Source organism: Chiloscyllium plagiosum, unplaced genomic scaffold, assembly GCF_037043375.1.
Source record: "Chiloscyllium plagiosum isolate Xiang-an unplaced genomic scaffold, Cpla_swu_hap1 HiC_scaffold_12, whole genome shotgun sequence".
Classification (NCBI taxonomy): domain Eukaryota; kingdom Metazoa; phylum Chordata; class Chondrichthyes; order Orectolobiformes; family Hemiscylliidae; genus Chiloscyllium; species Chiloscyllium plagiosum.
The window spans coordinates 70,627,752-70,643,343 of record NW_028270150.1 but is presented as its reverse complement, the minus strand read 5'-3'; the positions used below and the strand labels follow the sequence as shown (position 1 = coordinate 70,643,343).

The window sequence follows — 15,592 nt, the reverse complement described above, 5'->3', positions numbered from 1 at the left end:
TGTCACCACAACATAAACTTCAAGGCTGCAACATGATTCAAACCTTGAAGTTATTCAGAGATTAGAAAGCACCTCTCTAGGTGTGACTATAAGACCATAAGACGCAGGAGCAGAAATTAGGCCATTCAGCCAATCAATTCAGTCATGGCTGATAAGTTTCTCAACCCCATTCTCCTGCTTTCGCCTTGACACTCAAGAACCTATCTATCTCAGTCTTAAATACGCTTAATGACCTGACCTCCACAGCCTTCCATAGCAGTGAATTCCATTGATTCATCACGCTCTGCAGGAAGAAGTTTCTCCTTACCTTTATTCTAAACATTCTTCCCTATACTCTAAGGCTGTGCCCTCGGGTCCTAGTTTCTCCTACCAATGGAAATATCTTCCCAACATCCAATCTGTCCAGGCAATTTGTATTCTGTAAGTTTCAATTAGATCCCCCCTCATCCTTCTAAACTCCATCGAGTATAGACTCGAATTTAGAATCCTTGCTGCATCATGATTCCGCCGTAATTTTTGCCTCGTTTTTTTCTGCAACATCTTCAACTTACACAATGCCTTCCGAAATAACCTGAAAAATGTATTTCTGCAACAGCTGTCTTAGTCAACTGAATTCTCCCTCTGCTTGGCTTCATTTTTCTCACAGCTTCCTCTGAAGCGCTTTGCGATGCCTTACATATTAAAGATGATATAGGAGTGCAACTTATTATGAAAATTCCATGACATTCAACAGGTGTGAGAAACAACAACTGGTATATGAAATTATAAGGCAAAGATGATTTAAAGCATATTTTTCAATTTCACAATTTAGTCGTGGAGTACAGAATTTCTTATACATTTCAATACGAATTAAACTGAATGGGCTGCTGGTTAGAGGAAAAGGTGCAGGAAGTGGGACATGTCCTGACTTAAAGACAAATTTATTATGTAACACCTTAAATAGAATGAACTGGGATAGTTTACAGACTTGTTTGTATTGGTGCTCTCGTCCTCTATTTATGTATGAATGAATATTGTTGAATTTGCCATTAAGTCACTTGTGCATTATTTAGTATGTGTGCCACAAGGTCCTTTTTCACTTCAGTCAATGTTCAGCCACACGCTGAGTTGAAATGAACATTTTTGTTTGATAGAGTCATGTGCTTATTGTGGGGGTCTGATCATGAATGAACTGGAACAGTCTCTTTCCTTATTATCTGTATGGTTTTTCAAACAATTATTAATGAAGTCACCCGAGTAGTCTGTGACTTCTTGTCTTCATACTTTCCTCAGATGTCACAGTCTGTCACTACAACTCAGACGTCATTAACACAGACCATGCTAATGGAAACTGTAACCATGGTTACCACCAAAGAAAAGATTTCAGTATCGCCGAAAGAGGAACTTCCCCCTCCTCCCCCTCCTAAGAAGAGGCAAGTGCTCTTGGATTCTGAGCTCAGGAAAAGGTGAGTTAATGAGCATTGTGAAGGTGTTTATTAACACTTTTGTTAGACAAGGAGAAAATTTTTGTGGTGTTGTAACTGTACAGATGTAATAAATGCCTTTCATTAGGCGTATCCATTGGCCATTATGTGGAGGAATGCATATACTGTGTACTAAATAAATTGGAAGAAATTCCAATGTGTTTTATAATGGCACCTTGAGGTCTACCTTTTTCTTCTGTCACGGTATACAGTACACCTAAATTTTATTCTATGTACTTCTGTTAATAAGAGCCAGATCTCCATCTAGTGTTTAAAATTATGCTCACTGGTGTCAGGTTTTTAATATGCATGAGAACAAGTATTAGAAGACCCTTTACATATTACTAACTCTTTTTGATTGCATTCATGTTCCTCGACAACAGTTACATTGCAGTAACCCTGCGATAATAATGTATATTTTCACATCTTGTAATACTTCAGTAGTTGTATCACGTAAAGAATACAGTCAAAAGCCAGGGAGAGTACCAAAAGTGCAGGAAGAAATTGAACAACGATACAAGAAAGGCAAAGAGCTCGTATGGAAGAAATAGCAGATAACTCAAAAAGAAGACAACAATATTTTATGAGCTAATGCATGCAAAAGTGTTGAGCAATAATGCCTCATCCTGTGAATGAATTAAAAAATATGATTGGTAAGGGAATGGTGGGACTATTTAGGGTTAACGAGATAACCTGACAGAACTAGGGGGCAGCATACAGGTTCTGTATTAGTATACTGCCTTTGTCTTCATGAAACAAAGAATTATGTTAATATCAGAGTAGAGGATAGGCAAGAGAAGTAGGTGGAATGGTATCAGATGAAAATGGATATAAAGGATGTGCTAAATTGTTTGGCATCACTAAAAGTTAACAAGTCATCCAGTTTAGAGGGAATGTATCCCAGGTTGCCATGGGGAATTAAGATGGAGATAGCAAAAGATTTTCAGTCCTCCTTGAAAGTTGAAATGGCACCAGAGGACTTGAGGATTGCGTGACCATCTTTGTTCAAAAGTTGGGAGGGGGATATGTGCCAGTCATTGAGTCAGATGTCAGTGGTGAGAAAAGTACAAAAGATCACTGTCAAGCATAAAATTAATTATTCCTTAGAGAGGAATGCGATAATAAATGGCATTTTCATGATGTATTTGCTAAAGGCAAATCTCTTCCGACTGATCTGTTTGAATGAATTTTTCAATGAACAAAAGTCATTCTTACATTTTTCTTCTCTTCATTCTTTCATTTGGTTTATTCATGTGTGGGATGTGGGTGTCACTGGCTGGCCAGCAATTATTGCACATCCCTATTCCCCTTGAGAAGGTGGTAGTGAACTGCCTCCTTGAACTGTTGCAGTTCACCTATTACAAGTTGACCCACAATGCCATCAGAAAGGGAAATCCAAGATTTTGACCCAGTGACAGTGAAGGAACAGTAATATATTTCCAAGTCAGAATGTTGAGTGGCTTGGAGGGGAACTTCTGCAGGTCTTGGTGTACCCATATCTGCTCTCCTTGTTCTTCTGCGTGGAACTGCTTGTGGGTTTGGAAGGTGCTGTCTCAGGATCTTTGGTGCATTTTTGCAGTGCATCATGTAGATGGTGTGCACAGCTACAGCTGAGCATTGATGGTGGATGTTTGTGAATATAATGCCAATCAAGAAAGTTGCTTTGCCCTGGATGGGGTCAAGCTTCTTGTATTTTGCCTATCCAGGAGTTTCTGTCACTCCTGACTTGTGCTTTGCAGATGATGGACAGATTTTGGGGAGTCAGAAGATAAGTTACTTGCTGCAGTATTCCTAGCTTCTGACTCTTGTATCACTTTTATGCAGAGAGTCCACTTAAATTTCTAGTTAATGTTAACTCCCATGTTGATATTTAATGATGGAAACACCGTGACTGTCACGGAGCAGTGATTTGATTGTTTCTTATTGGAGGTGATTATTGCCTGGCATTTGTGTGGTGCAAATGTTACTTGCCACTTGTGCGGCCATGAAATGTGAGCCTTGTTGGCAAGTCTATGTAGCCAAATTGTACTCTATTATGACAATCTGACACCTGAACCCAAGTGTCAGCAGTTTGCGTGTTTCATTCAAAGGACCACGTCTCAAAGTCTATGGGGAGTTCTCCTTGATCAGATCAAAGGCGACCCTCTGCAGTAAAGGGGTCCCAACACTCTATATCAAGGGCAGTGTCTGCTTTCAGTGTCAGGGTTTAAACACAGTTTATTATCTGCCAGTTAAGGTCTGGGATCCATTCCAGGCACTGAGCAGCTGTCAGTCCTGCAGGTCCAGTGCAGTCATTCTGGGGATTTGCAGAGTGTCAGTCAGGGAGCTGCACACAGGGCAGTCAGGGCATGTTCTTTCATTAGTCAGGGTTGTCTGTCCAAGTCATTGAAAGGGATGGGTCATGGTCAGTGCTGTAGGTCAGCTCAATGCTAACAGGCACCAGTGCTTCAACAGGGAAGTTGACCAGTCATTTGTGGATTGGAAGCAGGAAGCTAGGATGCAGAGGAGACAACAATCTTGAAGGAGGAAACTCAACATAACAGGTCGGGTGGGGGGTGGTGGTGGAATTAGGGGTGTCACTAGTAGTCACAACCATCACAACAAGAGGGGTTTGCAGTACAATGGCATGGTAGTTGTATGCTACATGCTATTGTAGGTATTAGGGGGAAGAGTAACACTCCGTTAAATAGGAATCTAAGATGGGATGAGGCTACGGGTGACCTATGTAGTGCGGTTCTAAAATGGCAGTAGATTTGCAAATGTGCACTTGTATTGACAATGAGGCATTAGCCAAATCGTCTGTGTGTCTTTTTTTTGGGTTTCTCCCCCACAATTTGCTCGGTAAATAGCAACTCCTGGCTGGCAGCATTTTACCTGGTGCTTGGTGGGCTTTAGAAATCGGAATCCTGGGCGATCCCAGCAGTGGTGAGTACCACTGTCTCTGGTGAGAAGGAATATAGGATGAGTGGGGCACCATAGAGGTTTGGTACACAGCTTAAGAAAATAGAATGTAAAATCTAACTTGGAGAAACCCCTCCATGATACTTGCCACAATTAAAACTTGGGCTGCACTTTACCAGAAATTGACCATGGTCACTATCACAGAGACCAGCTTTGCATTCCACAATTTTGATTGAATTTAATCACACTCAGTGCCCCAAACATTAGACTCGATTCTGAAGAAGGATCACTGGCCCTGAAACATTGACTCTGCTTTCTCTCCTCAGTTGCTGCCAGTGTAACTGCGTTTTTCCAGCAACTTGTGTTTTTACTCTTGGTGATGCCTTTTCAGAGCTGATGCCTCCAAACCCACAAATGGTGGATAGTCAATAAAGACAAGGTTATTACCAATTAAGACCAATTATTGGGGACCAACTGATATTTGACTCCATGCAAGCTTTAAGGCCCTTGACTCCAGCTGCTCTGTTCTGTGACTATTTTTAATGCCTTTTTTTTTATAAACATGTTGAGTGAGTGCCTTAAGATGAAGATGTGTTCTCTCTCCCCTATTCACTATGATATGTTACAGCTCCTTCTGTAGTGGAGGCTCTCCTAATGGCTTTCCAGCTCTGAGTGTCCATTGGTTAGCCAATTCAGAGGAAGTCACTGCCAGTGATTGTTCTCAACACAGTCTGGTACTAGGACCTTATTTCACACTGAAGTCTGGATCCCAACCAAAATCCCTATTTGTAAAGGAGTACAATTCAAAGTTTGTGGATGATATAGATTTAGACAGCATAATAAATAGCAAATAGTTGCAGATTTATGGAAATTGTAGCCTAATAACATAATGGACAGACGCATGGCAAATGCAATATTTTTGACCAAACAATGTGAAGTGATGCACTATGGGAGAAACAACATTAAGAGTAATTTTTAATGTAAATATCTTGTAGGGGTCAAGGAATGGATGAACTTAGCATACATATTCACAGATATTGAAATGTTTCTTGTGGAAGTTGAGAAGGCAGATAAGAAAGTATAGAACATAGAATATTACAGCGCTGTACAGGCCCTTTGGCCCTCGATGTTGCGCCGACCTGTCATACCAATCTGAAGCCCATCTAACCTACACTATTCCATGTACGTCCATATGCTTGTGCAATGACGACTTAAATGTACTTAAATTTGGCGAATCTACTACCGTTGCAGGCAAAGCATTCCATACCCTTACTACTCTCTGAGTAAGGGAACTACCTCTGACATCTGTCCTTTATCTATCACTCCTCAATTTAAAGCTATGCCCCCTCATGCTCGCTGTCACCATTCTTGGAAAAAGGCTCTCCCTGTTCACCCTATCTAACCCTTTGATTATCTTATATGTCTCTATTAAGTCACCTCTCAACCTTCTTCTCTCTAACAAAAAAAGCCTCAAGTCCCTCAGCCTTTCCTCGTAAGAACTTCCCTCCATACCAGGCAACATCCTAGTAAATCTCCTCTGCACCCTTTCCAAAGCTTTCACATCCTTCTTATAATGCGGTGACCAGAACTGTACACAATACTTCAAGTGCGGCCACACTAGAGTTTTGTACAGCTGTAGCATAACCTCATGGTTCTGGAACTCGATCCCTCTATTAATAAAAGCTAAAATACTGAATGCTCTCTTAACAACCCTGTCAACCTAGTTGGCAACTTTCAAGGATCTGTGCACCTGGACATCGAGATCTCTCTGCTCATCTACACTCCCGAGAATCTTAACATTAGCCCAGTACTTTGCATACTGGTTACTCCGACCAAAGTGAATCACCTCACACTTGTCCGCATTAAACTCCATTTTCCACCTCTCAGCCCAGCTCTGCAGCTTGTCTATGTCTCTCTGTAACCTATAACATCCTTTGTCATTATCCACAACTCCACCGACTTTAGAGTCGTCTGCAAATTTACTAACCCACCCTTCTACGCCCTCATCCAGGTCGCTTATAAAAATGACGAACAGTCATTTTATGCAGAATATTTAGCTCTGTTAAGGGGCAGTGACTAGAAAAGCAATGAAGTTATGCTGAACCTCTAAGTCTCTGATTACATTGGAAAGTAATGTACAGTTTTGAGCATGACAATTCAGGTTGCTGTCAATGACCTGGAGTGAGATCAGAGAAGGTTTATCAGCAAGCTATCCAAAGTTGGAAGACTTCCAATAGTGTGGACTGAGTTCAAAAGTTGTGATTGTTCTCAGTAAAGCAGAGATGATGAGGGGAGACCTCATAGAAGTATTAAAATTTAAGTGGGGCTTTGATAATAGAAGTATGGAGAAAATACCTTTGGCAAGTGGGATTGTAATGAGAGTATGCACAGGTTTTAAATAATCGACAAAATGAACAAGTGGGGAAGTAAGGAGAAAATTATTCACCCTGAATGTTGAGAGCCAGCACCTACTGTGGGCATGAATAGGAAAGGCATTGCTTTACGGGATAATGAGCTGAGATGCAAAATTCAAGTGGACAGCTCCCATGTTTGGTCAAGTTCCTTCTGAGCTGCACAATTTGCTGGTTCTTCAATGAGGTGAACTGCTTCATACTGCATACTATTAAATATTGAAAGTGTTGATAAATTTGTCTTAATAACAAGCCAAGAGCATTATTGAGGAAACTGCAGTTTAATTCTGTGCATTGAATCAGGGTGTTTAGTATTTAACAATGCTGCCACACTTACTGAGTGCAATTTTGCCTTTCTTGGAGGTGGCTAAAAGTGCACATAATAAGACAAATGGATCCTGGAGAGATACTATCATCTCTGTGATTGCGTGCTGGACAGTTGTGGATTTTTCTCAATGTACCACCAATTTTGACAAAGATGATGTTTGTTAATGGCCTCACTGCATCAGCAGCTTCAGTAGAGTGTGTGTGAGTGTGTTGCCAATTGTTCAATTTTGTGTCCTTTCCTTCAGATACATCTTGTCCCTTTCCAATCACTTTTGTCCCATATGTACATATAACATTTAGAAAGAGAGAAACACAAGTGAATGCTATGAATTATGTCAGCCCTTTACTTCCCCATCAGGCTGGATCAGATCAAGATCCCAATCTGATCTAATTTTCTGCCATTTACTCTTCACCAAGTATTCTGGAAAAATTCCAAAATTTTCAACATCAAGTTCCAACATCTGCTGCAGAGAATTATGAGTGAATTTAAGTGCTTATTGGATTTTGTTCCTTTTCTGTTTATTTAAAATGTAGAGTTTTGATTATTCCTGATTAAATTATTGTGGATACTGGCCTAAATGATCCAGCTGCATGAGAAAGGTAGATGAACAACAGCTAACAAAGGGACTGATTAACTCCAAGGTGCAGGAGTTCAGTTTTGAATCATTTAGATCCTCCTTGTATTTTTAGTTTTCTTTACGATGCCATTGGCACTAAATATTTGAAGAAAAATGAGAAGAAAACCAAAGGTGTGTCAAAGTTGATGATTATCATTTCCAATTAAATTAAAGGTGTTATTTAATTACTCCCTTTTCCATTTGAACAGTACTTATTCTAATTGAGATCATAAGGTGAGGGACCTAACTCTCTAATGTAGAGAACTCGCAAAGCTGAAAGAGGAAATGAAGTAAATCATGAAGTAGGGACGAGATGAGATTGAACTTGGGTTTTAAATGAGTGGTTAGATTGTCGGAGGAGGTCATAATTGAGAAAGATAAGCATTCCCAAAATTTTACAGGGAATGAACATCTACATCTTGATTTAAATTCAATAAAGACTTTTTTTTTCTTATCCTCTCTGCACCTTGTGAAATGATGCAGAAACACACACATATTGCCAATACCCAGCTCCACCTCACTGTTATGTCTGACTATTTTTTTCACTCTGTAATTTATAGCACTGTGAATGAACAGAAACTGTATCCAACTAAATGCAGAGAATTGAAAACTTTTTTTTGTCACTCCTCTTTTTCTGACAATTGTCAGAGGCATCCACTACTTTGGTGTTATAATTGATAGCAAAATATGCTTCCAACCATATATTTAAGCCATCACCAAGACTTCTGTCTCACATGACAGAGAAGCTGCTGGGACATTCCAACATGCCAATTGGCATGCTGACATATTAGTTTCCATTGCCTGAAGTCTGTGTCATGCATACCCTTGGATATCCATAAACAGCAAGATAAAGATGAGAGGGAAAGTTGCTTCCAATCTTGATAAACTTACTTCATCTCTTTTATCTATTTCTTAATTCTCAGCTAGTTACAATCAACCATCATCCCTATACATTCTGATCTCAGTTGGCTCTGGGGCTAAGCAATGCTGCAAATTCAAAAGTTTCAACCATATTTCCAGATCCCTCCCTATCTCTGTAATCTCCTCCAACCCTCCAAGATCATTACAATTCATCATTTAGCGCTTTTGCACATTCCCAAATCTACTTACCTCATTCGTTTCACACAGTTTCAAGATTGAATATCAGTTTCATTTAATGGTCATACTTCAGTTGCCTGTTCTGTCCCCACAATCTGTCTGGTGGATATTCCTCACCTCAAACTGATTTCTCCCCACCCCCCCCCCCCCCCCCTTTCTTTCTTAAGAAAATATTTGCTGGAAATATTGAGGTGTGCTTCTGTAATTTTCAAGTTTTAAAGTATTGACAGTAGCATTTTAAAAAAGGAGGCCAATTATTTTGCTCCCACAAAAATCATTTGAAGAGTGTGGATTTTTTTTTTGAAGGGAAAATGGCTACAGTTAGCAGTTCAACATTTTCACAGGGTCCTGAATAATGAAGTGTGTTCATCATGTTGATAACCTGCAGCTTCAAATCAAGTAAGGTGATTCTGAAAGGAACATTGACAAGAATACTTCTGAGACATTCCCCCCCATATTTAATCATCGTTTGCTGGATGGAAATGGGGTGCATTCTCTTTGAGCCTTTTCAAGGATTTTCGGAATTTTTATTCGGACGAAAGCATTAAATTTGTGCTGCAACGAAGTTTGGAATCCTAAGAAAGTAAAGCTGTAAGATTCCATAGTTTGTAAACTGTCAAAGTTTACATTACAATATCAGGTAAATAAACTACCCATAATATTTATCTTGTACTCTACTGTCAAGAATTAACCGGAGATAAACCTGAATCTATAGGCAAACTGTGACTGAACAAATGTTGCTGCACTTGAATAGCAGCTGTGGCCAAGGCAGATCCGTAGGTTTTTCTGCAATCTACCCAAGTGTGAATGATGCTGTGGAGGAGAAAGTGAGGTCTGCAGATGCTGGAGATCAAAGTTGAAACTTTATTGCTGGAACAGCACAGCAGGTCAGGCAGCATCCAGGGAACAGGAGATTCGACGTTTCGGGCACAGGCCCTTCTTCAGGAATGAGCAGAGAGTGTTCAGCAGGAGAAGATAAAAGGTAGGGAGGAGGGACTTGGAGGAGGGGCGTTGGAAATGTGATAGGTGGAAAGAGGTCAAGGTGAGGGTGATAGGTCGGAGTAGGATGGAGGCGGAGAGGTCAAGAAGAAGACTGCAGGTCAGGAAGGCGGTGCCGGGCTGGAGGGATTCGGCTGAGACAAGGTGGGGGGAGGGGGGATGAAGAAACTGGTGAAGTCCAAGTTCATCCCCTGTGGTTGGTGGGTTCCCAGTCGGAAGATAAGACGCTCCTCCTCCGACCGTCGGGTTGTTGTGGTTTGGCGGTGGATGAGTCCAATGACCTGCATATCCTCGGTGGAGTGGGAGGGGGAGTTGAAATGCTGTGCTACAGGGTGGTTGGGTTGGTTCGTCCGGGTGGCCCAGAGGTGCTCTCTGAATCGCTCCGCAAGTAGGCGGCCTGTCTCCCCAATTTAGAGGAGGCCACACCGGCTGCAGCGGATGCAGTAGATGATGTGGGTGGAGGTGCAGGTGAATCTGTGGCGGATATGGAAGTTTCCTTTGGGGCCTTGGAGAGACGTGAGGGGGGAGGTGTGGGCGCAAGTGTTGCACCTCCTGCGGTTGCAAGGGAAGGTGCCGGGAGTGGAGGTTGGGTCGGTGGGGGGTGTGGATCTGACAAGGGAGTCGCGGAGGGAGTGGTCTCTACGGAAAGCTGATAGGGGAGGGGAGGGAAATATATCCTTGGTGCTGGGGTCTGTTTGGAGGTGGCGGAAGTGACGGCGGATGATGCGCTGTACATGGAGATTGGTGGGGTGGTAGGTGAGGAGTCACCTACCACCCCAATGATGCTGTGGGTCACCAAATGTCATTAAAACTTTGTGCCCTGCACAAGGGATTCCAATTCCTTTCATTTAACGTTCGAGCATCAGAACTCCCTCAAAAAAAAATGCTCACATCAGGGAAGTTTAATCTCTTCACTCTTCGGTCCAACACATCAATGCTGACCAGGTATCCCAACCCAATCCAGTTCCACTTGCCAGCACCTGGCCTATATCCCTCCAAACCCTTCCTATTCATATACCCATCCAAATGCCTCTTAAATGTTGCAATTGTACCAGCCTCCACCTCTTCCTCTGGCAGCTCATTCCATTCATGTACCACCCTCTGTGTGAAAAAGTTGCCCCGTAGGTCTCTTTTATATCTTTCCCCTCTCACCCTAAACCTATGCCCTCTAGTTCTGGACTCCCCGACCCCAGGGAAAAGACTTTGCCTATTTAGGTAAAAACAATTACTGCAGATGCTGGAAACCAGAGTGCAGATTAGAATGGTGCCGGCAAAGCACAGCAGTTCAGGCAGCATTCGAGGAGCAGTAAAATCGACGTTTCGGGCAAAAGCCCTTCATCAGGCCTATTTACTCCATCCATGCCCCTCATAATTTTGTAAACCTCTATAAGGTCACCCCTCAGCCTCCATCGCTCCAGGGAAAACAGCCCCAGCCTGTTCAGCCTCCCCCAATAGCTCAAATCCTCCAACCCTGGCAACATCCTTGTAAATCTTTTCTGAACCCTTGCAAGTTTCACAACATCTTTCCGATAGGAAGGAGACCAGAATTGCATGCAATGTTCCAACAGTGGCCTAACCAATATCCTGTACAGCCGCAACATGACCTCCCAACTCCTGTACTCAATACTCTGACCAATAAAAGAAAGCATACTAAACACCTTCTTCACTAACCTATCTACCTGCAACTCCACTTTCAAGGAGCTATGAACCTGCACTCCAAGGTCTCTTTGTTCAGCAACTTCCTTGGACCTTACATTAAGTGTATAAGTTCTCCTAAGATTTGCTTTCCCAAAATGCAGCACCTCACATTTATCTGAATTAAACTCCATCTGCCACTTCTCAGCCCATTGGCCCATCTGGTCCTGATCCTGTTGTAATCTGAGGTAACCCTCTTCGCTGTCCACTGCACCTCCAATTTTGGTGTCATCTGCAAACTTACTAACTGTACCTCTTATGCTCGCATCCAAATCATTTATGTAAATGACAAAAAGTAGAGGGCCCAGCACCGATCCTTTTGGCAATCCACTGGTCACAGGCCTCCAGTCTGAAAAGCAACCCTCCACCACCACCCTCTATCTTCTACCTTTCAGCCAGTTTTGTATCCAAGTGGCTAGTTCTCCCTGTTTTCCATGAGACCTAACCTTGCTAACCTGTCTCCCATGAGGAACCTTGTCGTTCACCTTACTGAAGTCCATATAGATCACATCTACCACTCTGCCCTCATCAATCTTCTTTGCAACTTCCTCAAAAAATTCAATCAAGTTTGTGAGACATGATTTCCCATGCACAAAGCCATGTTGACTGTCCCTAATCAGTCCTTGCCTTGACTGACTACCAGACTGACTTTGGCAACCTTCTGATTTGATTACTTCTAATTAACTCACTGTGTTCCATTGGTTCCCTTTGATGCGTTTCCCTGATCCTGTGATTTCCTTTTTTGCACCAGTCATTACAGGCAAGCTACTGTTAGATTAGCCCTGCTCACTGTCTGATGTTACGCTAGGAGGAAAAGTTAGATAGAGCGTACACAGCACATTGTGCTGCTCTGCATAGACAATGAGTACTGGGGCTTGCTGAGAATTGCCATTCTTAGAATCCACTGTGACACCACATAAAAGCATTCAACAGCACTGACCCAAAAAGGTAAGTTAGCTTTTCTTCACATTATAGAATATAGAACAGTTAGCCCATGTCTATCCTGACCATGACACCATTAATCCCATCTGCCTCAACCTGGTCCATGCCCCTCTGTTCCCTGTCTTAATGCCTCTTAAATGTTGTTATCATATCTGCTTCTACCACCTCCCCTGGGAGCACATTCCTGGTGCCTACCACTCTCTGCACGAAAAGCAGGCCTTGTGTATATCCTTTAAACTTTCCCCTCCCACTTTAAACATGTGCCCCCCCCCCCCCCTGGAATTTGACATTTCCACCCTGGGAAACAAACTCTTGACTACTCACCCTATCCATTCCTCTCAGTCTTTTTGTACATCTCTCTGGTCATTCCTCAGCCTCCAACACTTGCCAAAAGCAATCCAAGTTTGTCCAACCTCTTCTTACAGCTAACTCACTCCAATCCAGACAACAGCCTGGTAAACTTCTTTTACACCCTCTCCAAAACCTCCACATCTTTGTGAGAGTGTGGGGTGCATAACTGCAAACTCCAATTATGGCCTAATTAATGTTTTATACAGTTGCAATGTGACTTGCCAACTTTCATACTCAATGTCCTGACCGACGAAGGCAAGCGTACCAAATGTCTTCTCATCACCTTATTTTCTTGTATTGCTACTGTCAAGGAGCTGTGGACTTGTATCTAAGATCTTTCTGTAGGTCAATGCTCCTCAGGGTCTTGGCATTTACTGTGTACTTACTTTCTGCATTTGACCTCCCAAAATGCATCACTTCACACTTGTCTGGATTAAACTCCATCTACCACTTTTCCACCCAGGTTTCCAACTGATTTATATCCTGCTGTATCATTTGACAACCTTGCTCACTATCCACAACTGCACCAATTTCCATGCCATTTGCAAACTTACTAATCAGGCCACCTACACTTTTACCCAAATCATTTATAGAAATTACAAACAACAGAGGTCCCAGCAATGACTCTCATGGAACAACACTGGTCAGAAAAGTACCCCTCGACAACTACCCTCTGTCTCATGTGACAATTTTGTGTCCAGCTTACCAACTCACCATGTTTCAAGTTTGGGAGACAAGACCACCCTGCATAAAGCTATGTTGACTGTCCCTGATAAGACAGAGAACACAGGGGGCTAACACCTTCAACATCTCAACATCTTATCTGCACTGACACCAATTGTTACAGTTAACTGAGAATGTAACTTTTAAAAAACGTTTTGTGATTTACATATGAAAGACGTGAAACTAACATGGTCATTCTAACAGATGAGAGACTTAACAAATAATCAAGGTATTTTTCAATGTATAGTTTCAGTTACATCACACTGTAAACCTTTGCTATAAATTCTGTGTTTTACCGTTGTGCCCTTCACAATCACCTGATGAAGGAGCGGCACTCCGAAATCTAGTGCTTCCAAGTAAACCTATTGGACTATAACGTGGTGTTGTGTGATTTTTAACTTTGTACACCCCGGTCCAACACAGACATCTCCAAATCATAACTTCTCATGCAAGCCTCACTGAATACCATCTTCCATAAGATGGTACTGTGTATGCAAAAAAGTGCATCGAAATTGCATATGGACAGGTTGATCATGAGGTTAGATAGCATGGTTTACTTTCTTCCAGTGCTACTGAAACGCATCATCGATGGCATGAGGATTACAGGTTTTCCCATGATGCTGATTGTTTTCCACAAAACATCAATCATCTTTTCAGTATTGCATGTCAACTCTGAGATGTACAGCAACCAGAAGGGACTTAATTCCGTCAATGTCCAGTTGATGCATGACCATTCGCGGCATGTTATGCAATTCACTGCCTGGTATCTCAGCAGACATCATGCAGCAGTCCACTCTGCCATCTGTGTTTAAACCACCATAACAAACTGGGTGATAAATGTAAACGCTGTGTAATGACACCACTACACAATTTATACAATCTGGCCAATGTGTGTACAATGGGAGCCATGTTGCCCCATGCAATCTGAATAAATAGACTGCAGAGGTGCCAAATCAGTGCTTCCACTGGCTTAACCCTGGAGTTCTGAGCAGATCTGTTGTCAGGAAATGTGGGAATCGATAAGTTGTTGCTCATGTGGATGTCCAATGTTGGCAGATTTTAAAACAATTGTATGTGGAATGTGCTTGGGCCTCATGTTCCGCCCATTCCTAATTGCCCCTCGATCTGGGTGGCTTTTGAGGGCCATTTCACAGTACAGATAGAATAAAGCACATTGCTGTGGGTATGGAGTTAGTTGCAGGTAAGGATGGCAGATTGCCCTCCCTAAGGCCATTAACAAGCCAGATTTTATTTTTTAATTACCTGAACCTTTTAGTTCAAAATTTTTATTGAATTCAAATTTCACCATCTGCTATGATGAGATATGAATGTATATCCCCAGTTTGAGGTTCTGGATTGCCAAAGTAGTAACATGACTATTGTGCCATTGTCTTCCCGATTGTGTGACGAACAACTGAGTAGGCAACCAATGCCACAGAATCATAGCATTGTTTCAAACCGTGGGGGGCATTCACCCAGCATATCTGCACCAGCTCATTGATTGACCATTATAACTAATTTCCTGCCTTTTTTCCCATAAGTTTGGATGATTATTTGGATAAATATAATGTACACTGTCCTTTTCAATGTTTCAACTGAAATTGTCTCCAACACACTTCTCGGTAGAACATTCCATTCCCTAACTATTCTGAGTGAAAACGTTTTTATTCACTTCACCTTTGTTTCTTCTGCGGATCATTTAAAATCTATGCCATCTCATCCTTGTTCCTTTTATCTATTCTACCCAGCCTGTGCATGATTTTGAAAATCCCTGACAGTTCTCATCTTAGCCTTCCCCTCTCGAGGAGAACAGTCCCAACTTCTTCAGTCTGTCCGCATAACTGAAGTTCCTTATCCCTGGAACCATTCTTGCAAACCACTTCTGCACTGTTTCCAATGCCGTCACATCGCTCCTATAACATACTGCCCAGAACTGTACACAATACTCCAGCTGTGGGTGAGCAAGTGCCTTATACAACTTCAACATTATGTCCTTACACATGCACACGATTGTCCATATTAATAAAACTGAGGATACTGCGTGCATGCTTACTGCTCTGTTCAC

The 15,592-nt window shown here is 42.1% G+C and overlaps 1 protein-coding gene across 11 annotated transcripts in view; it reads left to right on the top strand.

The window, feature by feature from the left end:
• The window catches only part of dmd (dystrophin), a 2,003,576-nt gene that overhangs the window by 846,656 nt on the left and 1,141,328 nt on the right, over positions 1-15,592 (top strand). For all 11 annotated transcript variants that reach the window (XM_087992890.1, XM_087992895.1, XM_087992900.1 and 8 more), the window contains one exon: positions 1,273-1,445. In XM_087992890.1, the coding sequence (XP_087849016.1) occupies positions 1,273-1,445 (173 nt within the window). The remainder of the gene's footprint in view (positions 1-1,272; positions 1,446-15,592) is intronic.